The sequence below is a fragment of the Ochotona curzoniae genome, unplaced genomic scaffold (genome assembly GCF_017591425.1).
Source record: "Ochotona curzoniae isolate NIBS_2020 unplaced genomic scaffold, NIBS_Ocur_1.0 scaffold_3171, whole genome shotgun sequence".
Classification (NCBI taxonomy): domain Eukaryota; kingdom Metazoa; phylum Chordata; class Mammalia; order Lagomorpha; family Ochotonidae; genus Ochotona; species Ochotona curzoniae.
In genome coordinates this window covers 384,009-410,962 of record NW_024467104.1, presented here as the reverse complement: position 1 = coordinate 410,962, position 26,954 = coordinate 384,009, and the positions used below count along the sequence as shown (strand labels likewise).

General features: G+C 39.9%; 2 protein-coding genes across 2 annotated transcripts; both read right to left on the bottom strand.

Annotated features, from left to right (window-relative positions):
• Positions 1-9,014: 9,014 nt before the first annotated feature.
• Positions 9,015-9,950, bottom strand: LOC121172228 (olfactory receptor 4S2-like). The gene has a single exon (XM_041004081.1). It carries the CDS (start codon positions 9,948-9,950, stop codon positions 9,015-9,017), a length of 936 nt encoding a protein of 311 aa, XP_040860015.1.
• A 7,189-nt stretch (positions 9,951-17,139) lies between these two features.
• On the bottom strand, positions 17,140-26,832 carry LOC121172227 (olfactory receptor 4P4-like). Its single transcript, XM_041004080.1, has 3 exons — positions 26,826-26,832; positions 26,567-26,630; positions 17,140-17,830 (listed from the first exon to the last, which is right to left on the bottom strand). Exons 1-3 carry the CDS (start codon positions 26,830-26,832, stop codon positions 17,140-17,142), a joined length of 762 nt encoding a protein of 253 aa, XP_040860014.1.
• Positions 26,833-26,954: the final 122 nt, after the last annotated feature.

The following is a 26,954-nucleotide window of genomic DNA, read 5'->3' as shown; positions in this document are numbered from 1 at the left end:
CTTACTTTATAATCTCTCAAATACCCTTCTTCAAATCCAATGGTGCATGCACTGGGTCATCTGGTTATACCGTTTGACTTCTTCATGCTTTATCCCATCTTTTACAAGACTTTTGCTCTGCTGATTGGAAAATTTCAAATGAATAGTTATGACTTAGTTCTGTGATTGTTTTGTTTCCTCGAATCTGCTCTTGTGACCCATCAGCAAATTTTTGACAATAGTCTTCATTTTCAGAATTTACGTTCAATTATTTATTATACATGATTTTGTTTTGTTTGTGTTTTGCTTTTCCAATTCATTCAGTGATATCTTTGCTCTTTTGAAATTCATTGAATTCTTTTTTTTTCTGGATTAAAACAATAACAATAATAATAATAATAATATTTCTTTTTTAAATTTTTTTATATATATTTTTTAATTACATTGCATCATGTGACACGGTTCTATATAGGCACTGGGATTTCCCCCACCCCTCTTCAACCCTCCCCCCATGGTGGGCTCCTCCCCGCTGTTGCACAACCATAGTTCAGGTTTAGTTGAGATAAATCATTCCAAATAAGTTCACCGATACATATTTCTTACATGTCCGAATACATAGTTTTTACTTGATGTTTTCCAATTCTTTCTGTTTTTTGAATATGTGTGTTTCTGTCCTTGATGAATCAGTTCACTCTGATAATCTGTACTGACAGCCTTTTACCGAGGAAGGCTTTAAGCAATCCACTCAGGTGAAAATTCTGGGGTCTTCACTGCTAGAAGCCTCCAAGACTGCAGACTGTTTTACTTTTAGGAGCCTATAATATCTTGTTCTATGTGTTCCCTGGCTAAGTGAGACAAACAAGTCAAAGATTGCTCTGTGTGAGACCAGACAGAATCAGGCCCCTTGGGAAACAGAATCAAAAAATATCATGAATTTTCCTACCTGATGAAGAATCCTTACATATGTGTCCTGTCACTCTTGGAGATCTATGCCAGGAAAAGGTGGGCCAATCAGACCATGCTGATTTATTCAGTTCCGTGGGGAATATGATTTTTTTTACACATTGACTTATTTTTTTTTTATTGTTGCTTACATTGTATTATGTAGTACAGTTTTATAGGCGCTGGGGATTCCCCCCATCCCTCCCATAACCCTGCCCCCATGGTGGATTCCTCCACCTTGTTGCATAACCATAGTTCAAGTTCAGTTGAGATTCATTGCTTGCAAACACATGCCTAGCATAAAGTTCAGCGTCTTATTGTCCAGATAAGTTCAGTGGCCTCTTGGAGAGACCTTCTATGGTCTGAAGATAGGTCTAACAGAGTAGAGATCCGGTCAGTTAAAAGCCCCAACAAGGCCTCAGTATCAATACTATGTCAATTAATTCCATAACGTTGTATATTGACACATTGACTTATTTTTATTGGAAAGGCAGAATTACAAAGAAAATGAGAGACAGAGAGAAAGAGAGAGAGAGAAAAAGAGAGAGAATGAATCTTCTATCCACTCGTTCATTCCGCAAATGATGATAATATCCAGAGCCAGGAACCAGGAGTTTCTTCCAGGTCTCCCACACAAATGTAGGGACTCAAGGACTTGGGTCATCCTTCATTGCTTTCCTTGTCCACTAGCAGAAGGCTGGTTGGAAGTGCAGCAGCCAGGATTTGAACCAGACCCCATATGGGATGTTGACACTACAGGCAGAGGTTTAACTTCCTACAACATGACATCAACCCCTAGAGGAACAGGAATTTAAAGATGTTGGAACAAAGCTGAACTCCTTCCTCCCTCTTAGAAGACATGCATTAGTTTTGTATGTTGTTTAAGCTTTGTAGAGCTGTGCTAGCCAGTGGAAGTCATCTGTTCCTGAACCTTCCTCAGCCCTGTGAGCCATGTCAGTTTTTTGTTTCTTTAAAAAAAGAAAAAAACTATGGCCCAAGAAATGCATCCCTAATGCAGAAGAATGTTGTAATCTGCATTGGCCCTGAACTTGATAAAAATGATGATGCATGCAATTACACTGATACTATCTTTACTTATTTCAGCGTAGTTGCTTTTGGTTTTGTGTTCCTGTTGATTACTATAACTTCTTTGCTGAATTCTTTCATTGTTAAAAGCATTTTGTTCAATCCGTTTCCATGCAGAAGTTAGATCTAAAATTTTTAAAATGGGGGTATATCTGTAATTTAGTGAAATTGCTAGATATTTTGAACTTTTTTGAATCAGATGTTTTTATTATAACACTTAAAATGCTCTTTGCATGTTTTAACAAGTAGCCTCTTATCAAATGTTATTTTGCAAATATTTTTCCCAGTCTGTAGTTTTGCTTCTAATGATCTTGACAATTTTACATAATTTAACATTCTAGTTACAATTAAGTTCAACTAAATCATTATTATCTTGATAAGATTTAATTTTTATGTTATGTCTAACAATGGCAGTTAGGGACAGAAATCGGTCTAACCAATAAAATGCCTGCATCACATGTCAGAATTCCTTTAGTTGAATCCTAGATACAATGGCTGGAGCTGAGCTGGTGTGTAGCTGGAAGCCAAGAGCTTCTTCCAAGTCTCCCACATAATGCAAGGGTTCAAGACCTTGGGTCATCTTGCACAATTTTTCCAGACACAGCAGGGAGCTGGACAGGAAGTGAAGCAGCCAGGACTTGACCTTGCACCCATATGGGCTGCCAGTGCCACAGGAAGTGAATTCAGTGCTATACCAGAACACCAACCTCCTGACGGTTGCTTACCATTGTAATAACATGAGAAAATCTTTAATTACTTCAGGTAGTTGGAGCTGCAAGGAGGACCCGTTTTAGGTAGCTCAGCAGTAGCATTCAACTCTGATGTTCCTAGCCAACAAACTTGACCGCAGCCCTTATCACTGGGGATTTGAAACAGTGCTTCTTAGTGTGGAAATGGTCTTGGCAATAAACATTTAAAATAATTAAAGTGTTGCATCAGCCTTGAAGGCCAAGAGATTATGCTAGAAGTAATTGATCACATTTAATCATATTCCCTGGGGAATGCATTTTTCCTTTCTTGCTTTATGAGCCAAAGGCAAGGACAGAGTTCTAAATAATGCCTAAGTAAAATTAATTCCAAAACTCTCTGTTAACATGTCATAGTTTATGAATCCAAGAAATTACACCTTAGAGTGAGGCTTGACATATTCATATATAATCCTTTCTTTGTCACTTAATGACCCACTGTTTAGGAGAGACAGACATATGGAGAGAAAGGGAAGGGAGAAAGCCCACATAGGCTGCTTCCCCACGTGCATTTATTGGCCCAGGATGTGGCCTCTGCTGAAGCCAGGAAGCAGAAACTCAATTCAGTTAATTTATGTGGGTAGTAGGAACCAAATCACATGAAAGAGAGAGTAATGTTTTATACTTGGAATACCATTGGTCACTCTTCTGATTTACACACTAAGAAACACAGAGGTTAAAAAAAAAAAGCTGTGAAACAAGAAGTCAGTCACAGTTTGCACTGACGCTAGAGCTCAATAGAGACTATGCCATTTTTCTTGAAGATTTATTTCTTTTTTATTGGAAAGTCAGATATACAGAGAGGAGGAGAGACAGAGAGGAAGAACTTCCATCCATTGATTTACTGCCCAAGTGGCCGCAACGGCCAGAGCTGAGCCAATCCAAATTCAGGAGTACGGAACCTCTCCCAGGTCTCCCACGTGGGTGCACGGTCCAAAGACTTTGGGCTGTCCTCAGCTGCTTTCCCATGTCACAAGCAGGGAGCTGGATGGAAAGCAGGCCCCCAGGATTAGAACAGGTACTAGTATAGGTGCCTATATGGGATCCTGGCACCTTTCATTCTTACTAGTTACCTTGCTATGTGCTCACATTTCTGCTTTGCCAAAGTTTTTGTAACTCCTATGACAAGTTAATACTTTTTCTAATCATTGATCTAATTCAGAAAGTGCATTTTTATCTCAAAGCTCTTTGAGTATGTGTGTTCCTTTTAAACATTCAATCAACAAAACTATTTTTCTTTATAATTTCAGCAAAACCTTAAACTTACAGAAGTCGTGAGGTACTGCAGAGTTCTGATTTTCCCCCATATTCAGTTTCCCCTGTTGTTATGCTGTTGATTAGTAGGTTCTATTTCATACTCTATCAGTGACAGAAGGTTTTCCTTTCATTATTTCTGTTCATATTTGTGTCACTTGATGAAGCACAGTCAGCTTCCCCCGTTTATTATTCTAAATTCCTTCTATCCTTCCCACCTCTCCCAGCCTCTGGTAACCAATATGCTGTGTTCAGAATGATTTTTCTTGAAGCAACCACATATCAGGAAGAACATGTGTAACTTACAGATATTTGGTTCATCATTTCATTATAAACCTTCAAGTTAGGAGTTATTCCTGACTTCTTTATTCCTGAAAGAATCAGATCCAAGAATTTGAGGAAGTAGTCTTTTGGAAGAAATCACACACACCCACACATGTGTGTGTGTATGTATAATGTGTGTGCATGCTTATTAACTTGAATATAAAGCTATGGAATTTCAGTTTCTCTTTGATTATTGAGATTTTACTCTTTGGTAGGCAAGGTATAAAAAATAAAATAACATCCGAGCTTGACTGGATAAGAAAGAGCATGACACAATGCACCTGGAATTTTGAGTCACAGACTATTGGTGTTAGAGACTGAGGTCAAACTGCACAGGCAGTGGTCTGTGGGCAAGTGTCCAAAACCATGATGGGGACTGTGGACAAGGGTCTGCAGCTGAGCAGTGGTCCACGGCCACAGAACCGTGTGTGCTATAATGATTGTCATGTACTCACTTCTGTCCTTGGGCTCTACTGTTGCTTCCTGATCACCAAGTATATGCTGGTGAATATCAATGTGGAATATAGTTTCTCAAAACTTGTGCTACCTCAATTACTGCAATTTAACTTTCCAAACACTTCAATAAAAGGGTGAAGCAGTGAGCCCTCTGGGTATGCCTCCCTACTTAGAGAGGGGTCTCTCCTCTGGCTACAATGCTTTCATAATCTTTATCTTGTGTGTCTCATTTCTTGTTCTCTCCTTTAACTCTCCCTCCCTTCCCCAACCCTGTTCACATCACTGCATGAGCAGCAGTAAGATCCCAGGTCCTTAACAAATCCTTACAGAACAGGATGAGAACATTATGATAAAAATCCAGTCATCTAAAAGAGCCCTCTGTTAGTCCCTGCCAGGGGAAATTACTTATATTTTTTGCCTGGTTTTAATTGTTTCAGTCTATTTGATACCTTCTCTTTTGGAGGAGTATTTAGGATTCCTTTGCATTCTAACAATTATGCTTGCTAGTATCTAAGGTATATGGCTATTATGGTTGTGAAATAAATGACTGAAACTAAGAGATGTTGGAGCTGTCATAATGACACCGCAGGCTAAGCCGTTGTCTTCAGCAATGGCTTTCCAAATGGGCACCAGTTCAATCTTGGTTGCAAGTGTACCTAACAGTCATTTATAGGACATTTCACCCAACAGCATATTTTTTTTTTCTTGGAACAATCTCCAATCATCTACAAAAATATATGTTTTGACTTCCTTTTTTTCTTTTTGAGTTCAGATTCCACTAGTTTCTTTCTCTTCCTTGATTGTTCCTCCAATATTTGCGATACAGCACTAAGAGTGTTAAAAGTGTTCATTCTGATTCTGTTCAGATCAGAGGGTAAATGTTTTCAGCATTTTCTCTTTCAGTAGGATATTGACCAAGGGTTTTGTCATACATCACTTGTATCATTTTTACGTATTTTCTTTCTATGCCTAGCTTTTTGGAGGGATTCTATCATGAAGCAGTGTGAAATACTTTCTCTATATCTTTTGAGATGACCCTACAATTTTGGTTCTTCAATCTACCAATGTGACTTATGGAGTTTATTTTCAAGCGTCAAACCACACTAGCAACTCAACTCAATTAATAAATAAGCAAAAGGCATCAATAGACATATATTTAAAGGAAAAAAGTGTAATAGGAGTTTTCCTTAAAAACTAGAAACAGGTGTTCATACAATCTAGCAATCTTGCTTCTGGGTATGTACCCAAAAGTATGAATCAGTTGTATCAAAGCAACACCTACATGTAGAAGTACTGTTCAAAATAATCAAAACAAGCAAATAGCCAAGGTGTCCAAATAAATGAACAAAGCACAGCAGCTGTATCTATACAACAGAACACTCTTCAACTATGAACAAGAATGGAATTTTATCTTCTGCGTCAAAATGGATGCCCATGGAGAACATCATGTTGAGTGAAATATTCAGACAAGACAAGGATATTGGCCTGAATACTGCAGAACATGGACATGAGGGAAAGCGCCTAATCTTGGCATAAGTGGATAAATCTATAATACCTAAGAGTACAGCAAGACACACCTATTGTACCATCCAAGATTCACACCCTGGAAGAAAGGGACAAAATGCCAGCACTAACATTTCCTTTCATCACCTACCTGCAGATAAATTGTAAGATAACAGCCAGCAAGGGATAACTATGAGCCATGTTCATACAGACTTCAGAAAGCTTTACCTTCTTGGGGGGAAAAAAGAAGCTAAGGTTTCCTAATAAATAAATAACTTGTAATTGGCGCCATGCATCAACAACAGGTTTATTGAAAATGAGCACTGGAATTCAGACAGAGCGCTATTCTTCATCTTCTTGACTTAGATAATACTACCGGGGTTGATTAAAACCCTGCAACTTCCCAGTCAAGCTCCTAAATGGGGAGAGGATGTGTCACACACGCTTAAGTCATCTCTTAAGGTAAACACAAGCCGTACTGGAGTGTTTTGGTTCAAGTCCCACCTGAACTACCTCAGATCCAGCTTTCTGGTCATATGTACCCTGAGAGCTATCTCAAATACTTAGATTGCTTTTACTTAAGAAAAAGAGAGGGTTGAGTTCCTAGGTTGAGTTTCCTACAAAAGATGTACAATTATTTGCTAAATAAAACTCTTAGAGAATGTTTAAGAAGGAAATCCTACCTACCCCAATGTAATTATATGGTTAATACTATGTCAATTTCACCCTACTATGGAAGGGAAACTGGTTATGGTGGGAAGGAAAACTGGGTGATAAAATATGTATTCTTTACCTATATAAATAATATTATATAGAAAATCTATATTCAGAGTGGAGTTTCACATGTATGTCCATCTGTGTTTCTACTCATGCCTTCTCTCACTTTTGGCTGTTGGAGAACTTCCTGAATCTGCGTGTCTCATTAGTCCTAACAAACCTAATGACTCTTTGGTTGCAGAGTAGGAAAAATGTCCCTAAGCTGAGCTCTAAGCTGACCTCAGGGAAGGGTTGAGGCCCCCTCCACTCCTGGATAATGTTATTGAACAGAAGAAACACTTTAGATACACTTTTACTGGTCAGATTTGCTTCTACATTCTTTCCCTCTTTCAACTCCACAAAACAAAAAAATACCATTTCTCTTTGCCCTCTTACACACATAGGTTATCTTAACAAACCCCTGTTCTTTTCAAATTACATTATACTATAGAAATGCGAAGTCTGATTAATTTATGAACAATTCTGGCACTCCTCACATTCATTGTTTGTCCAGAATCTTCTTATGCTCCTCAGGATCCCATATGGGCACCAGTTCTAATCCCGGTGGCCCTGCTTCCCATCCAGCTCCCTGCTTGTGGCCTGGGAAAGCAGTTGAGGATGGCCCAAAGCCTTGGGACCCTGTACCTACTTGGGAGACCTGGAAGAGGTTACGGGCTCTTGGCTTTGAATTGGCTCAGCTCCAGCCTTTGCGCTCATTTGGGGAGTGACCCATCGGAAAGAAGATCTTCCTTTCTGTTTCTCCTCCTCTTTGTATATCTGCCTTTCCAATAAAAATGAATGAATCTTTAAAAAAGTACAATTGGCTTACTTGATAGAAAGCTCGTAAATTATGCTGTGTTGGGTGTAAAAACAAAAGTTAGAGTTATTCTAATGATCTTCCAAGGATTTGAAGCCTTGATCTTATACCCATATTAAAATAAAGCAAATAAAGGCCTGTGGAAGCCAGTGAGTGTGTGTATGCCCAAGACAAGACAAAAAATAGATATATCTAGAATTTCAAGGCAGGACTCATATCTCAGATGCATCTTCTAATTCATACCCCTCTAAGCTTTTCATCTCTCAGCCTTTCATGTTGTGGATGCATTGTGGATGTGTATTCAAGATGTCAAGTTTTGGGTGCTTTAACCCATCTTTATGGTGAGTAACGTCTACACAGAGAGAGAGAGAGAAAGAGAGAGAGAGAGAGAGAGAAAGAGAGAGAGAGATGAATGCAGGCTTAGGCAGGACCCTGGATCTTTTGAGTCGTGAAACCACAGTGTAATGATTATTACTGATATGTCTACTTACAACAGGAAGTAAAAATCAGAAAAACATGATTCCTGAAGAAAGAGAAGCTTGTCATCAGGATAAACTGAGATAAGAGAAGAAATGAGTTTATGTCAAGAACGAGAGGACATTACTGAGATCTTAGAATAATGAAATTTCTATTGATTTGGTAAATAGAATGAGTGGTAAAGCTTTATGCCAAGACCCGTGTATGAATACAAATGAATATCAGTGAATTTATCCTTTCCTGTGTCTGGTTGATTTCACTCAAAATGCATGCACTCCATAATGTCGTTTTTCATATGTTCAATTATTTGCATGACATAAACATATCGATGGCTTAATATGTCTCAATTACAGCTCCACATCCTAAAAATAAGTACTTTGTAAGTGACATTAAATCTTTAAAGAAAATGGCAAAAGGGAGCAGAATAAAATATAGCAATGCTGAATGTGAGCTTAATCAGATACTGGGTTTATTAAGATTTTTCATCTGTATATATCAAGAAATTTGTTTTCTTTTTTTTATGAAACTTTAATACGAATATGAAAATAATACATTCATCTTCAGAATGTTAGCCTCTGACATTCTCATGAAGCACATGAAATTATCGGCTGTCTGTCATCCAGATAACCCAACCAGGACTAACATGTAAGGCTATCCAGCTTAAAACATTACTGTTAACTATTTACTTTGATTTGCAAGAATATACTTCTCCATATTTTCTTCATCGCATTCTTTACTTCCACATTTCTCAGAGTATAAATCAGAGGATTTAACATAGGGGTAATAATGGTATAAAATACAGCCACCATCTTATCCTCTGAGAAGGTGGTGTCAGGCCGCATGTACATAAAAGTACAGGGACCAAAAAAGAGGATGACCACAGCAACATGGGAGCCACAGGTGGAAAGGGCCTTCCGCCTGCCCTCTGCTGACTGCTTCCTCAGGGACACCAGGATGACAGTATAGGAGATTAGCAAGATGACAAAGCTCCCCAAAGCAATAGTGCCGCTGTTGGCAGTCACCACTACACCAACAGTGTATGTGTCTGTACAGGCAAGCTTCAACACAGGGTGGACATCACAGAAGTAGTGATCGATCTCATTGGGTCCACAGAAAGGTAACTGGACCACCAGAGCCACCTGGATAATGGAATGTACAAATCCACCTACCCATGTCCCCAGCAACATCTTATTGCATCTTTCCCGGTCCATGATGGCCATGTAGTGAAGTGGTTTACAGATAGCTACATAACGATCATAGGCCATTACAGTAAGGATGAAAATCTCAGTGCAACCAAGGAAATGGACAACAAAGAGTTGCAACATGCACCCCACAAAGGAGATTGTTTTTCTCTTTGTTAACAGGTCAGCAATCATCTTAGGAGCAATGACTGAAGAGTAGCAAATGTCCACAAAAGACAAGTAGTTGAGGAAGAAATACATCGGAGACTTGAACAGGTTGCCCAGGCAAACCGTCAGCATGATGAGGAGGTTCCCCAGTAGAATGACCGTGTAGAAGAAAGAAAACACCACAAAACACACTTCTTCAACTTCTGGATCCTGGGAAAGTCCCCAGAAAATAAATTCAGTTACGTTGTTTCGTACTCCCATAGCATGAACCCACTCAAGACCAAGTTCTCAAAAAGCAGTTCAGAACCTGAAAGAAACAGTAAACACACTAGAGCATTTCTAAGTCATAAACAATGGATGATAGTAATATCTGAAAATAAAATAAAATAGACTTAATGAAAACTGACAAGCATACTTCAAAGACAGTAAAATGTAACTATTATCTTTTTGCCTTAATAAAGCATTGCATTTATTCATTTCAGATGAGGAGGCAAGTCCATAAAGAAAGACCAAATTCTCTCAAGCTACCAAGTGGTTCACCTTTGACAAAGCTTGATTTGTCTGTTTCTAAAATTCACTTTGCTCTCCTAGCATGAATTTTTCAATTTTTATAAATGGAAAAGGGATTTTACCTCTGGCAATATTTTTGGACTAGATGTGAAAACATGCACAATAAATACTGCCGTGGCTGATTATCACATTGGTGTATGTGTGCTCAGATAAGTGAGACTGCAGATTCTCTTTGGTGTAACTCAAATGTTTGTGCTAATGAGTTCACCTCTTGCTAACTAGAACAACAATCAAAAGATCATGGAGTAGAACAGATGTAAGACCAAATGTTTCCAAAACCTGATTCTGAAACGATGGTGTTGAAATTCTGGTGAATAATTAAGCTGCACATAGCTTCCTTTACCCTATTTGGAAAATAATAAAGTTCCAATTTCACTATCATCTGTGATCTTAACTTGTATTGCAACAGGAAATCAAATCACTTCTACCAGCTTGGAATAGCCAGAATGCCTTGATAGTGCAAGGGATTGAAAATAAGGCAATTTGTAGAAGAAATTTTAGGAGAAAATGCAAAATCAGTTTGATTTCAAAGGGAGACAGGGCGGCCCCCGGGACTCCTCCATCTTCAAACTCAAATTTCTTGAAGCTTCACTAGGATTTACTTAGTCATGGTATTCTAAACTTTTTTTCTGGCAACTGAAAAACAAGTATAGGGAAAAGGGAGAAATTTCTGCCTTTTTAATCTTTTCTTTCTTTTATCATCATTCTAATTATTCATGTTTTATTCTGTATGGTATTTTACTGAATTGTGTATATTACACATGTCTGGAAGAGATCAATCAAAAGGAGTTATTTGAACAAAAGTACACTTATCTAAATGTATGAAAATTTAGTTACATTGGAGTCGCTGGTATTTTGTGTGGCAAGAGGAGGCATGTGGGATAGTTTCAATCATGGAGTTTTCAGTTTTCCCTCAAACAACTGGGCTACCGGAAGAGCTAGCTGCTCACATCAACAACAAAGGAGGGACTTCCATGCTTTGGGCAATTACAGAGTTATGGTTCTTCATCTCTGCGTATTAAAATTGGTAGAGCTGTGGGTATAGATCTTACCTTGGACATTATAAAAGAACACAATATTAACAGATGGAATTCTAGTGATAAATTGTTATATTTAACTATGCTTATGCACATGCCCTGAAATGCACATTCGGTCATTCCCCTTGGTTTCCCTGTTAGATTTATGTATGTTCTCTACTAAGAAAAAACCTTACAATTTAAGAGTGTTCAAATCATGGCAGTTTTGGGGAACTGCTATTCCAGGTTTTTGTTGTTGTTGTTCTTTTGTTTTGTTTTATTTTATTTTGTTTTGTCTCTGATTTTCATCTGGAAGAAACAGAGGCGGTGACAAGAGTCAGAACTGCTCTTCTATATCATACAGCAGGAACCCAGATGAAACATCGCTCCTTAAACCATGACCCATCTCCAGGATCCTACCCCCGCTTGAGCGTTCCAGGATGATAAAACCTTCCTGTCTCTGAAATGATTGGTTTGACATTTCTTATTCATTCTTTTTCTGTTATCTCGGTGATATATAGAGAAATAATATTATCTTTGCAATTGCATGATTTCAATTATCCAGCATTAAAAAAATAATTTGATATCTGGCAAGTAGAACAATTACTATTCCTAAGGAGTGTAGAGAAGTGTTATAAACTACAAATCTCAAAAATGTTCATTCTGTGCTAGTTTCAGAAGAACTAAAGCCTCACCAGGATTTTCCAGGGCTTGAGACTGTTTTGTGTCCTCTTTTCTGGGCGTGACTTGAGTGCTGGTGTCCAAAGAAACAATAACACGACATGGGAAGAACTGCTTCAAAGAGAACAGCAATAAAGAATCCTTGGTTCCCACAAGTCACAAGCTGGTAGGAATCTGTATTCCTTATTCCTGATTTTCTCACTTACTAAGCTTATAATCCACTGACCCTTCAACAATAAAAGCTGTTTCTTAACTTCACACAAGGTCTATTTAAAGAGAATGACATGAAACAGTAATGACCTTGGGGAAACGCTTTCCCCCAAAGTCCCTCTCCATAGTTAAAACCGAATTAGAAGTTGAACAATGATCTTTAATTTGCAATCTCCAATTAAAAATAAATAAATACCATTGCTAAATATGAAACCCAAACAGTCCTTCTCTCTAGGATCATGGTGTTAATCCACACAAGTGTAACAGTGGTGGTAGTTATTCTTTCAGTTCATATGATTCAATAAAAGCATGCACTAGATACACACAGAAGCATACACACACACAGATGGGATGAGGCCATCAGAAGTCGTGACTTACCCACTTTGCCACAGTGGTCATCCCCCGGCTTGCTTTTTTAAATGTAATATCTACATTGATAGATAGGACTATCAAATTACTCCTGGTTAACTCCAACATGAATTTTACTCATTCTTTCTTGGAACATTTTCCCTTCTACAAAATGTATACACTGTAACTCCTTTTAATGAAAGGGTCAGTGTAGTGAACCATCATGCATTTTTTTAATAATCCTTTTGTGTGTAATTGCATGGCACACTCCTCATATCACTCTCCTTTCTTATAAAACGGAATTCAAAGAAAATGCCTTGCGGCTAGCCTTTGACGGTGTAAGCTCACTTTCCTTTAGTCCCCCCTGTGTTTCAAGATAGACTAAAATGAATGATTTATTTTCAATGTATTTTCTTTAGAAAGATGTCTTTGTTGCAATAACTTTTCATTCAATCAGTTTTTTATGGAGACAAGATGATTGGGTAGGACACAGATACATAAAAGTGCATTGAATTTGCTTACCTGATTATGGCAGCTGAGCTGTCTCACAGCAGGTAACAAGCAGGCTGGGAATCCTGAAACGCCAGCAGAGTGGCTCACTACAAACCCACAGCACCAGAGAAACCAAGGAGGAAACACTCAGTTTAAGGCTGGGAGCCAGAGTTGGCGCATGAGTTGTGGTGTAAATCCTGGGGACAAAGGCCGGCAAGCCTAGGATTCTGATGCCGAAGGCAAAAGAGAAATGTTTGCCAGCTCACAGCCAAAAGCAGCATCAGTCTCTGCATTTTTTGTGCCTGAAACCAGACAATCAGCAGGAGGGCCCACTCATAAAATGCTGGATTTTCCCTCCTTAGTCCATTCATACTCACAAACTAATCTCCCTTGAAAATGTTCATAATAATGATTTCCCAGAATTCTAAATATTTCTCTCTTTTAAAAAAGATTTATTTGTTTTTATTGGAAAGGCAGACACACAGAGAGGAGGAGAGACAGAGAGGAAGACCTTCCATTCAATGATTCACACCCCAAGTGACCACAATGGTGGCAGCTGAACCAATCCGAAGCCAGGAGCCCGTAACCTCTTCCAGGTCTCCCACGCAGGTACAGGGTCCCAAAGCTTTGGGCCGTCCTCAACTGTTTCCCAGGTCACAAGTAGGGAGCTGGATGGGAAGCAGGGCCACTGGGATTAGAATTGGTGCCCAAAAGCGATCCTGGAATGTTCAAGATGAGGACTTTAGCCACTGCTATCTCACCAGGCCCTAAGTATTTCTTTTGTATTTTTCTTTTAAATTTAAAAATTTAACCAAATACCCAAAATGTCAGTTTTGCTCATATGCATTACACTTTTGCACTTTTAATCCAGTCTAAAATTAACAATCCCACATACATATTCTGAGATTGCCAATTTCCATTTCACTGCATTTTCTCCTCATTCCTTATATCCCAAATTTGAAATACACATGTAGTTCCTTCCTTCCTACTCCATTGATATGTATCATTTTTTTTAAAAGATTTATTTTTATTATTTTTTCATTGGAAAGGCAGATATACAAAGAGGAGAGACAGAGAGGAAGAGATATGTATCATTTTTAAAAGATAGTTCTTCAATTGGGAAAAAGATTCAGAGAAAAAGAGACAGAGATAAAATAAATAAAGATAGAGAAAAAGATGAGAGGCATGTCACGCCTGCTGGATCTCTAGAGCCTCGAGTAGTCCCATGGAAGGTTAGGATCCAGGAACTCAACCCAAGAACCCAGTTACTCGAGTTATTTCCTGATTCCTGCGGTTTACCTTCGGAGGAAACTGGAGACTAGAGCTGTAACCAGGTATTGAACCCAGATATTGTAACATGAAAAGCCATAACTGACCTAACCACTAGCCCAATGCTTACCCATGCCCATATCTTAATGTTTCTTCAGGTGCAATTGTCTTTGTCTCTCTGGTCTGTGTTTTGACTAATTTCTTAGCTCTAAAATTCAGTTCATTAATTACTTTTTACATTGTGGACACTCTGTTCTGTTCATCGGGTTTCACATAAAGGTTTTATTTATTTTAATTTTGAAGCTATTTTAATTGTTTTTAGCATCTTGGAAAATGTATGATACATGATACCACAACACGGTTTTTAAATTATTTTGTAATTGTGGACAATGAGCCATATTATATTTTGTGTCTAAGAACTGAAAGAATTATAGTCCTTAATGTTCCATGTTCTGCGGTAGAACTTTCACAGTGAATGTTTTTTCCTGTATTTACATTTTTTTAAACTGATGTTTATGTAGTTGAGCAGGGCGGGAAAGGTCAAGGACTAAAGGGAAAGTAGGCAAGACCATTGTTTCCAACCTTTCCCTTTTATCTGCTTGCATCTGGGGGAAGGTGAGAGATTAGGGGAGAAGCCACAGCCAGCCTTCCAGCCTCCACAGTGCCCAGAAAGGGGGATCAGCCACACAGTGTCATCCCAGAGTCCTTGATGGGGGAAGGCTCTGAGAGTTCTGCTCCAGTGGGTTTGATACTTCTGAAATGCTGCTGATTTCCTCCAATCCGAGAATGATGAACCCTTTCCATGGTTCATTTATTGGCACAGTCCACCTTAAAGTTTCCGTTCACCCACATGCCTGCTGTCAATGCTTGACTGGGATAATTGACCAACTTGTTCTTTCCTTCCTCTGCTATGGTACCAGACGTTCTTTGTAAATCCCTATGTGCTTCTGGATATGCAACCCACTGCTCCATCTTTGCCATTGTGGAGGCTCAGTTCTGACACATGCACTCCACAAACCGACCAGAATGCCTGGGATTCTCACCATGGTTGGAGTTCTGAGTTCAGTGGTTCCGCTCAGGGCATCCTCAATGAAATCTTGTCTGAGGTCATCCCAAACCTGACTCTTGTGCCAGCCTGCCACTCCAGGGTCCAGCTCATTCTGTCACCCATATCAGCCTACACACACATTGGTAGTTGCAGTTACTAGATCAGATCTATCTCCAGCCCCATCTCTTATGCAAAGCAATGGATGCTGTGACCCAGCCCAAAATTCCCACCACACACTCAGGCCTCACACACTAGCAGGCACTCTGGCCCTATTAGAACAACTCCCAATTGCCATACCTGATATGCCCCCCAGTTATGGTTTCTGCACCTGCCAGTGTGCACAGTAGACTGGTCCAGTCTGTCCCACATCCCATTCAGCTGCTGTCTACATCAGTGGGCACTGAAGCCTGACTCAACCCAACCAATTTCCTCATTCAGCTCACACATGACAGTGAGTGCCACCACCTGTCTATCCAGGCCCGCACCCAGCCCTGGTTCTCACGCTCACCAGTAGGAGTTGCAGACCACTGTTTCCCTACTGGGCCCACTCCTAGTGCCAGACCTTGCATTTCCAAGTATTTCTGGAATTGAGCTTGACAGGACTTGTCCTCAGTCCCATCACTTTCCAGTTGATGTTGCAGCAAGCTCCAGCATGCCTGTACTTAACTCTGACTCATGCCAGAACCAGTAGATACAGTTGGTTAGTCATCCTTGCTCTCCCCCTGACACAGTTCACATGCTGGCAAGCAGGCATTGTAGCCTTTTCTAGCCCAATCTGACCCAACTACAAGCTCTCACACTGACCAGCAAAAGCAGTGGCCCAGCAGGGAAGTCAGCACGACTCCTCTACAGAGTTTGTTCTGGCCCCTCCCCAGGTTTCACATGAGCTGGTAGGTGATGCTGCCCAGACTGGCATGGCCCACCCCATCTCAGCATTGGCTGGCGGGTTCGGATACCTGTCCTGGGTATGTGTGCCCCCAGTTCCAGCTCACATTGACAGTTGCTGCCACCCAGCCCAGCCCAGCCAACTCCCAGCCCAGCCCTAACGTGAGCTGCTGGTCTGTCTTGAAACCTGTCCTGGCTCTCAGATCTGCCTGTTGGTGTTATGGACTGGCTCAGGCAGGCCTGCCTCCAGACCTACCTCACGTGCTTGTCAGGAGGTAACCTAACCTGGCATGTTCTAAGCTGTTCCAAGCCTTGGTTTTTGTGCTCACCTGCAGGGACTGAATCATGGCAAAGGAGTTCCCCAAACTCCTCATTCAGGTCTCCATCCCTAGAACCCCTCTCCTGCCTTAACAGATCTCATACACGCTGATGGGTTCTTGGTCCTGTCTGACTTAGTCCACCTCCTGTCTTGGCAGGAATGGTGGCCTTGCTCATCAGCCCACACCCATTTCAGTTCTTGCTGTTGGGTGCTACAGCCCAGCCACATATGATCCACACCCAGACACAGCCATCGTGTAATTCAGCAGATGCTGAGACCCAGTCCAGCCTGTCCTATTTCTACCATGGCTGTCACACACACCATTAGGTACTGGCACAATTCAGACACATTACACATCCATGTTGAGATATTGCAGTCATGTCAAGCCAGCTTGCTGCCCGCGTTCTGGCTCTTTACACTCACCAGAGGGAACCACACAATTCTGGAGCATCCCCTTTAGCTCCCCAACTAGGCCTGTTCCCAGCCCCAGATCTTGGTATGTGCCAGTGACCAGCTCAGCATAAACATCCCCCAGATGCTGGCCTTTGCTCTCAGATGCTGCGACCTGGCCTGGTAATGCTTGCCCAGTGGCCCAATGCTTTCTGCAAGGTGCTACGCTATTGCCCAGGATGTTCCCATGCAAACCAATAGGCGTGGTAAGTAAGACCTGATGGTGTATAGTATTAAAAAGTAAGAGAACACCAAGACAACGAATGTCACCAAAGAAATCAGGCCTGAATTCACAATGACGAGGACACCTACTGTGTGTGTATCCGAACAGGCCAATTTCAGCAAAGGATACACATCACAGAAGTAGGGATCAATCTCATTGGGACCACAGAATGGTAAGAAGACGGTGAGGAGCAACTGACTGGTAGAGTGTACAAACCCTCCAACAGAACATGCCAGGATTATTGCGTTACAGTTCTGCCTGCTCATGATGACGGTGTAGTGCAAGGGCTTACAGATGGCCACATAGCGGTCATAGGCCATTCCCATGAGAATGAAGATCTCAATGCCGCCAAAGAAGTGAGTGGTGAAGAGCTGCACCATGCAGTTAGTGTAGGAAATGGTCTTCCTCTCGGCCAGAAAGTCAGTCATCAGTTTAGGGGTCACGGTGGATGTGTAGCAAAGGTCAGAGAGTGAGAGGTAATTGAGGAAGAAATACGTGGGCTGGACGATCAGCTGAGTGCATGTGATGGAAATCATTATGAGCACATTTCCCATCCAAATGGAAAGGTAGCAAAACAAAGTGAACACGAAACAGAGCATTTCAATATTCTTGTCTTGAAAAAGTCCTCCACTGCTTTCCGTGGCCACAGGCAGTGAGCTGGAGGGGAAGCGGGGTTGCCGGGATTAGAACCGGCGCCCATATGGGATCCTGGGCGTGCAAGGGGAGGACCTTAACCACTGAGCCACCACACCACCACGCCGGGCCCAACTGATTATTTTGTAACAAAAGTCTTTCATTTCTCTTTCTCTTACCTAGGCAGCTTTCTTAATGTAGATTCCTAATTGTCTCTTCAACTTTAGGGAGATTTAGGGGAATTTAAGGGAATGCATGTCATGTATTTTGTAAACAGTTTTAAGGGCATAAGGATCCTTCCTACCCTGTCTTCCCTCCCTCTCCTATGCCCACCTTCTCTCCCTCTTCCTTTATCAATGTTTCATTTCATTATCACTCTTTCTCCTTCCTTTATCACTCTTCCTTATATTTTGGGATATAATACTTTAAACTTACTTTATGATCTCTCAAATACCCTTCTTCAAATCCAATGGTGCATGCACTGGGTCATCTGGTTATACTGTTTGACTTCTTCATGCTTTATCCCATCTTTTGCAGGACTTTTGCTCTGCTGATTGGAAAACTTCAAATGAATAGTCATAACTTAGTTCTGTGATTGTTTTGTTTCCTCGAATCTGCTCCTGTGACCCATCAGCAAATTTTTGACAATAGTCTTCATTTTCAGAATTTACGTTCAATTATTTATTATACATGATTTTGTTTTGTTTGTGTTTTGCTTTTCCAATTCATTCAGTGATATCTTTGCTCTTTTGAAATTCATTGAATTCTTTTTTTTTCTGGATTAAAACAATAACAATAATAATAATAATAATATTTCTTTTTTAAATTTTTTTTATATATATTTTTTAATTACATTGCATCATGTGACACGGTTCTATATAGGCACTGGGATTTCCCCCACCCCTCTTCAACCCTCCCCCCATGGTGGGCTCCTCCCCGCTGTTGCACAACCATAGTTCAGGTTTAGTTGAGATAAATCATTCCAAAGTAAGTTCATTGATACGTATTTCTTACATATCTGAATGCATAGGTTTAATTTGATGTTTTCCAATTCTTTCTGTTTTTTGAATATGTGTGTTTCTGTCCTTGATGAATCAGTTCACTCTGATAATCTGTACTGACAGCCTTTTACCGAGAAAGGCTTTAAGCAATTCACTCAGGTGAAAATTCTGGGGTCTTCACTGCTAGAAGCCTCCAAGACTGCAGACTGTTTTACTTTTAGGAGCCTATAATATCTTGTTCTATGTGTTCCCTGGCTAAGTGAGACAAACAAGTTCAAAGATTGCTCTGTGTGAGACCAGACAGAATCAGGCCCTTTGGGAAACAGAATCAAAAAATATCATGAATTTTCCTACCTGATGAAGAATCCTTACATATGTGTCCTATCACTCTTGGAGATCTATGCTAGCAAAAGGTGGGCCAATCAGACCATGCTGATTTATTCAGTTCTGTGGGGAATATGATTTTTTTAAACATTGATTTATTTTTTTTTTATTGTTGCTTACATTGTATTATGTAGTACAGTTTTATAGGCGCTGGGGATTCCCCCCATCCCTCCCATAACCCTGCCCCCATGGTGGATTCCTCCACCTTGTTGCATAACCATAGTTCAAGTTCAGTTGAGATTCATTGCTTGCAAACACATGCCTAGCATAAAGTTCAGCGTCTTATTGTCCAGATAAGTTCAGTGGCCTCTTGGAGAGACCTTCTATGGTCTGAAGATAGGTCTAACAGAGTAGAGATCCGGTCAGTTAAAAGCCCCAACAAGGCCTCAGTATCAATACTATGTCAATTAATTCCATAATGTTGTATATTGACACATTGACTTATTTTTATTGGAAAGGCAGAATTACAAAGAAAATGAGAGACAGAGAGAAAGAGAGAGAGAGAGAGAAAATGAGTCTTCTATCCACTCGTTCATTCCGCTAATGATGACAATACCCAGAGCAGAGCTGGTCCAGAGCCAGGAACCAGGAGTTTCTTCCAGGTCTCCCACACAAATGTAGGGACTCAAAGACTTGGGCCATCCTTCATTGCTTTCCCGGGCCGCTAGCAGAAGGCTGATTGGAAGTGCAGCAGCCAGGATTTGAACCAGACCCCATATGGGATGTTGACACTACAGGCAGAGGTTTAACTTCCTACAACATGACACCAACCCCTAGAGGAACAGGAATTTAAAGATGTTGGAACAAAGCTGAACTCCTTCCTCCCTCTTAGAAGACATGCATTAGTTTTGTATGTTGTTTAAGCTTTGTAGAGCTGTGCTAGCCAGTGGAAGTCATCTGTTCCTGAACCTTCCTCAGCGCTATGAGCCATGTCAGTTTTTTGTTTGTTAAAAAAAAAAAACTATGGTCCCAAGAAATGCATCCCTAATGCAGAAGAATGTTGTAATCTGCATTGGCCCTGAACTTGATAAAAATGATGATGATGCAATTACACTGATACTGTCCTTACTTATTTCAGCATAGTTGCTTTTGGTTTTGTGTTCCTGTTGATTACTATAACTTCTTTGCTGAATTCTTTCATTGTTAAAAACATTTTGTTCAATCCATTTCCATTCAGAATCTAGATCTAAAATTTTAAAAATGGGGGTATATCTGTAACTTAGTGAAATTGCTAGATATTTTGATCTTTTTTGAATCAGATGTTTTTATTGTAACACTTAAAATGCTCTTTGCATGTTTTAACAAGTAGCCTCTTATCAAAAGTTACTTTGCAAATATTTTTCCCAGTCTGTAGTTTTGCTTCTAATGATCTTGACAATTTTACATAATTTAACATTCTAGTTACAATTAAGTTCAACTAAATCATTATTATCTTGATAAGATTTAATTTTTATGTTATGTCTAACAATGGCAGTTAGGGACAGAAATCGGTCTAACCAATAAAATGCCTGCATCACATGTCAGAATTCCTTTAGTTGAATCCTAGATACAATGGCTGGAGCTGAGCTGGTGTGTAGCTAGAAGCCAAGAGCTTCTTCCAGGTCTCCCACATAATGCAAGGGTTCAAGACCTTGGGTCGTCTTGCACTATTTTCCCAGACACAGCAGGGAGCTGGACAGGAAGTGAAGCAGCCAGGACTTGACCTTGCACCCATATGGGCTGCCAGTGCCACAGGAAGTGAATTCAGTGCTATACCAGAACACCAACCTCCTGACAGTTGCTTGCCATTGTAATAACATGAGAAAATCTTTAATTACTTCAGGTAGTTGGAGCTGCAAGGAGGACCCATTTTAGGTAGCTCAGCAGTAGCATTCAACTCTGATGTTCCTAGCCAACAAACTTGACCGCAGCCCTTATCACTGGGGATTTGATAGCAATGCTTCTTAGTGTGGAAATGGTCTTGGCAATAAACATTTAAAATAATTAAAGTGTTGCATCAGCCTTGAAGGCCCAGAGATTATGCTAGAAGTAATTGATCACATTTAATCATATCCCCTGGGGAATGCACTTTTCCTTTCTTGCTGTATGAGCCAAAGGCAAGGACAGAGTTCTAAGTAATGTCTAAGTAAAATTAATTCCAAAACTCTCTGTTGTCATGTCATAGTTTATGAATCCAAGAAATTACACCTTAGAGTGAGGCTTGACATATTCAAATATAACCCTTTCTTTGTCACTTAATGACCCACTGTTTAGGAGAGACAGACATATGGAGAGAAAGGGAAGGGAGAAAGCCCACATAGGCTACTTCCCCATGTGCATTGATTGGGCCAGGATTTGGCCTCTGCTGAATTCAGGAAGCAGAAACTCAATTCAATTAACTTATGTGGGTAGAAGGAACCAAATCACATGAAAGAGAGAGTAATGTTTTATACTTGGAATACCATTGCTCAATCCTCTGATTTACACACTGAGAAATAATACAGAGGTTAAAAAAAAAAAGCTGTGAAACAAGAAGTCAGTCACAGTTTGGAATGATGCTAGAGCTCAATAGAGTATGCCATTTTTCTTGAAGATTTATTTCTTTTATATTGGAAAGTCAGATATACAGAGAGGAGGAGAGACAGAGAGGAAGAACTTCCATCCATTGATTTACTGCCCAAGTGGCCGCAACAGTCAGAGCTGAGCCAATCCAAATTCAGGAGCCCGGAACCTCTTCTAGGTCTCCCACATGGGTACAGGGTCCCAAGTCTTTGGGCTGTCCTCAGCTGCTTTCCCATGTCACAAGCAGGGAGCTGGATGGAAAGCAGGCCCCCAGGATTAGAACAGGTACTAGTACAGGTGCCTATATGGGATCCCGGCGCCTTTCATTCTTACTAGTTACCTTGCTATGTGCTCACATTTCTGCTTTGCCAAAGTTTTTGTAACTCCTATGACAAGTTAATACTTTTTCTTATCATTGATCTAATTCAGAAAGTGCATTTTTATCTCAAAGCTCTTTGAGTATGTGTGTTCCTTTTAAACATTCAATCAACAAAACTATTTTTCTTTATAATTTCAGCAAAACCTTAAACTTACAGAAGTCGTGAGGTACTGCAGAGTTCTGATATTCCCCCATATTCAGTTTCCCCTATTGTTATGCTGTTGGTTAGTAGGTTCTATTTCATACTCTATCAGTGACAGAAGGTTTTCCTTTCATTATTTCTGTTCATATTTGTGTCACTTGATGAAGCACAGTCAGCTTCCCCCATTTATTATTCTAAATTCCTTCTATCCTTCCCACCTCTCCCAGCCTCTGGTAACCAATATGCTGTGTTCAGAATGATTTTTCTTGAAGCAACCACATATCAGGAAGAACATGTGTAACTTACAGATATTTGGTTCATCATTTCATTATAAACCTTCAAGTTAGGAGTTATTCCTGACTTCATTGAAAGAATCAGATCCAAGAATTTGAGGAAGTAGTCCGTGTGTGTGTGTATGTATAATGTGAGTGCATGCTTATTTACTTGAATATAAAGCTATGGAATTTCAGTTTCTCTTTGATTATTGAGATTTTACTCTTTGGTAGGCAAGGTATAAAAAATAAAATAACATCCGAGCTTGACTGGATAAGAAAGAGCATGACACAATGCACCTGGAATTTTGAGTCACAGACTTTTGGTGTTAGAGACTGAGGTCAAACTGCACAGGCAGTGGTCTGTGGGCAAGTGTCCAAAACCATGATGGGGACTGTGGACAAGGGTCTGCAGTTGGGCAGTGGTCCACGGCCACAGAACCGTGTGTGCTATAATGATGGTCATGTACTCACTTCTGTCCTTGGGCTCTACTGTTGCTTCCTGATCACCAAGTATTTGCTGGTGAATATCAATGTGGAACATAGTTTCTCAAAACTTGTGCTACCTCAATTACTGCAATTTAACTTTCCAAACACTTCAATAAAAGGGAGAAGCAGTAAGCCCTCTGGGTATGCCTCCCTACTTAGAGAGGGGTCTCTCCTCTGGCTGCAATGCTTTCATAATCTTTATCTTGTGTGTCTCATTTCTTGTTCTCTCCTTTAACTATCCCTCCCTTCCCCAACCCTGTTCACATCACTGCATGAGCAGCAGTAAGATCCCAGGTCCTTAACAAATCCTTACAGAGCAGGATGAGAACATTATGATAAAAATCCACTCATCAAAAGGAGCCCTCTGTTATTCCCCCCAGGGGAAATTACTTATATTTTTTGCCTGGTTTTAATTGTTTCAGTCTGTTTGATACCTTCTCTTTTGGAGGAATATTTAGGATTCCTTTGCATTCTAACAATTATGCTTGCTAGTATCAAAGGTATATGACTATTATGGTTGTGAAATAAATGACTGAAACTAAGAGATGTTGGAGCTGGCATAATGACACCGCAGGCTAAGCCGTTGTCTTCAGCAATGGCTTTCCAAATGGGCACCAGTTCAATCTTGGTTGCAAGTGTACCTAACAGTCATTTATAGGACATTTCACCCAACAGCATATTTTTTTTTTCTTGGAACAATCTCCAATCATCTACAAAAATACATGTTTTGATTTCCTTTTTTTTTTGAGTTCAGATTCCACTTATTTCTTTCTCTTCCTTGATTGTTCCTCCAATATTTGCGATACAGCACTAAGAGTGTTAAAAGTGTTCATTCTGATTCTGTTCAGATCACAGGGTAAATGTTTTCAGCATTTTCTCTTTCAGTAGGATATTGACCAAGGGCTTTGTCATACAAAACTTGTATAATTTTTACATATTTTCTTTCTATGCCTAGCTTTTTGGAGGGATTCTATCATGAAGCAGTGTGAAATACTTTCTCTACATCTTTTGAGATGACCCTACAATTTTGGTTCTTCAATCTACCAATGTGACTTACAGAGCTTATTTTCAAGCATCAAACCACACTAGCAACTCAAATGAGAAATTAGCAAAAGGCATCAATAGACATATCTTAAAAGGAAAAAAAGTGTAATAGGAGATTTACTTAAAAACTAGAAACAGGTGTTCATACAATCTAGCAATCTTGCTTCTGGGTATGTACCCAAAAGTATGAATGAGTTGTATCAAAGCAACACCTACATGTAGAAGTACTGTTCAAAATAATCAAAACAAGCAAATAGCCAAGGTGTCCAAATAAATGAACAAAGCACAGCAGCTGTATCTATACAACAGAACACTCTTCAACTATGAACAAGAATGGAATTTTATCTTCTGCGTCAAAATGGATGCCCATGGAGAACATCATGTTGAGTGAAATATTCAGACAAGACAAGGATATTGGCCTGAATACTGCAGAACATGGACACGAGGGAAAGCGCCTAATCTTGGCATAAGTGGACAAATCTATAATACCTAAGAGTACAGCAAGACACACCTATTGTATCATCCAAGATTCACACCCCGGAAGAAAGGGACAAAATGCCAGCACTAACATTTCCTTTCATCGCCTACTTGCAAATAAATTGTAAGATAACAGCCAGCAAGGGATAACTATGAGCCATGTTCATACAGACTTCAGAAAGCTTTACCTTCTTGGGGGGGGAAAAAGAAGCTAAGGTTTCCTAATAAATAAATAACTTGTAATTGGCGCCATGCATCAACAGCAGGTTTATTGAAAATGAGCACTGGAATTCAGACAGAGCGCTATTCTTCATCTTCTTGACTTAGATAATACTACCGGGGTTGATTAAAACCCTACAACTTCCCAGTCAAGCTCCTAAATGGGGAGAGGATGTGTCACACACGCTTAAGTCATCTCTTAAGGTAAACACAAGCCGTACTGGAGTGTTTTGGTTCAAGTCCCACCTGAACTACCTCAGATCCAGCTTTCTGGTCATATGTACTCTGAGAGCTATCTCAAATACTTAGATTGCTTTTACTTAAGAAAAAGAGAGGGTTGAGTTCCTAGGTTGAGTTTCCTAAAAAAGATGTACAACTATTTGCTAAATAAAACTCTTTGAGAATGCTTAAGAAGGAAATTCTAACTACCTACCCCAATGTAATTATATGGTTAATACTATGTCAATTTCACCCTACAATGGAAGGGAAACTGGTTATGGTGGGAAGGAAAACTGGGTGATAAAATAGGTATTCTTTACCTATATAAATAATATTATATAGAAAATCTATATTCAGAGTGGAATTTTACATGTATGTCCATCTGTGTTTCTCCTCATGCCTTCTCTCATTTTTGGCTGTTGGAGAACTTCCTGAATCTGCGTGTCTCATTATTCCTAACAAACCTAAAACTCTTTGGTTGTAGAGTAGGAAAAATGTCCCTAAGCTGAGCTCTAAGCTGACCTCAGGGAAGGGTTGAGGCCCCCTCCACTCCTGGATGATGTTATTGAACAGAAGAAACACTTTAGATACACTTTTGCTGGTCAGATTTGCTTCTACATTCTTTCCCTCTTTAAACTCCACAAAACAAAAAACAAACAAAAAAAATGCCATTTCTCTTTGCCCTCTTACACACATAGGTTATCTTAACAAACCCCTGTTCTTTTCAAATTACATTATACTATAGAAATGTGAAGTCTGATTAATTTATGAACAATTCTTGCACTCCTCACATTCATTGCTTGTCCAGAATCTTCTTATGCTCCTCAAGATCCCATATGGGCACCAGTTCTAATCCCGGTGGCCCTGCTTCCCATCCAGCTACCTGCTTGTGGCCTGGGAAAGCAGTTGAGGATGGCCCAAAGCCTTGGGACCCTGTACCTGCTTGGGAGACCTGGAAGAGGTTACGGGCTCTTGGCTTTGAATTGGCTCAGCTCCAATCTTTGCGCTCATTTGGGGAGTGACCCATCGGAAAGAAGATCTTCCTCTCTGTTTCTCCTCCTCTTTGTATATCTGCCTTTCCAATAAAAATGAATGAATCTTTAAAAAAATACAATTGGCTTACTTGATAGAAAGCTCGTAAAATATGCTGTGTTGGGTGTAAAAACAAAAGTTAGAGTTATTCTAATGATCTTCCAAGGATTTGAAGCCTTGATCTTATACCTCATATTAAAATAAAGCAAATAAAGGCCTGTGGAAGCCAGTGAGTGTGTGTATGCCCAAGACAAGACAAAAAATAGATATATCTAGAATTTCAAGGCAGGACTCATATCTCAGATGCATCTTCTAATTCATACCCCTTTTCATCTCTCAGCCTTTCATGTTGTGGATGCATTGTGGATGTGTATTCAAGATGTCAAGTTTTGGGTGCTTTAACCCATCTTTATGGTGAGTAACATCTACACAGAGAGAGAAAGAGAGAGAGATGAATGCAGGCTTAGGCAGGACCCTGGATCTTTTGAGTCGTGAAACCACAGTGTAATGATTATTACTGATATGTCTACTTACGACAGGAAGTAAAAATCAGAAAAACATGATTCCTGAAGAAAGAGAAGCTTGTCATCAGGATAAACTGAGATAAGAGAAGAAATGAGTTTATGTCAAGAACAAGAGGACATTACTGAGATCTTAGAATAATGAAATTTCTATTGATTTGGTAAAGAGAATGAGTGGTAAAGCTTTATGCCAAGACCCGTGTATGAATACAAATGAATATCAGTGAATTTATCCTTTCCTGTGTCTGGTTGATTTCACTCAAAATGCATACACTCCATAATGTCGTTTTTCATATGTTCAATTATTTGCATGACATAAACATATCGATGGCTTAATATGTCTCAATTACAGCTCCACATCCTAAAAATAAGTACTTTGTAAGTGACATTAAATCTTTAAA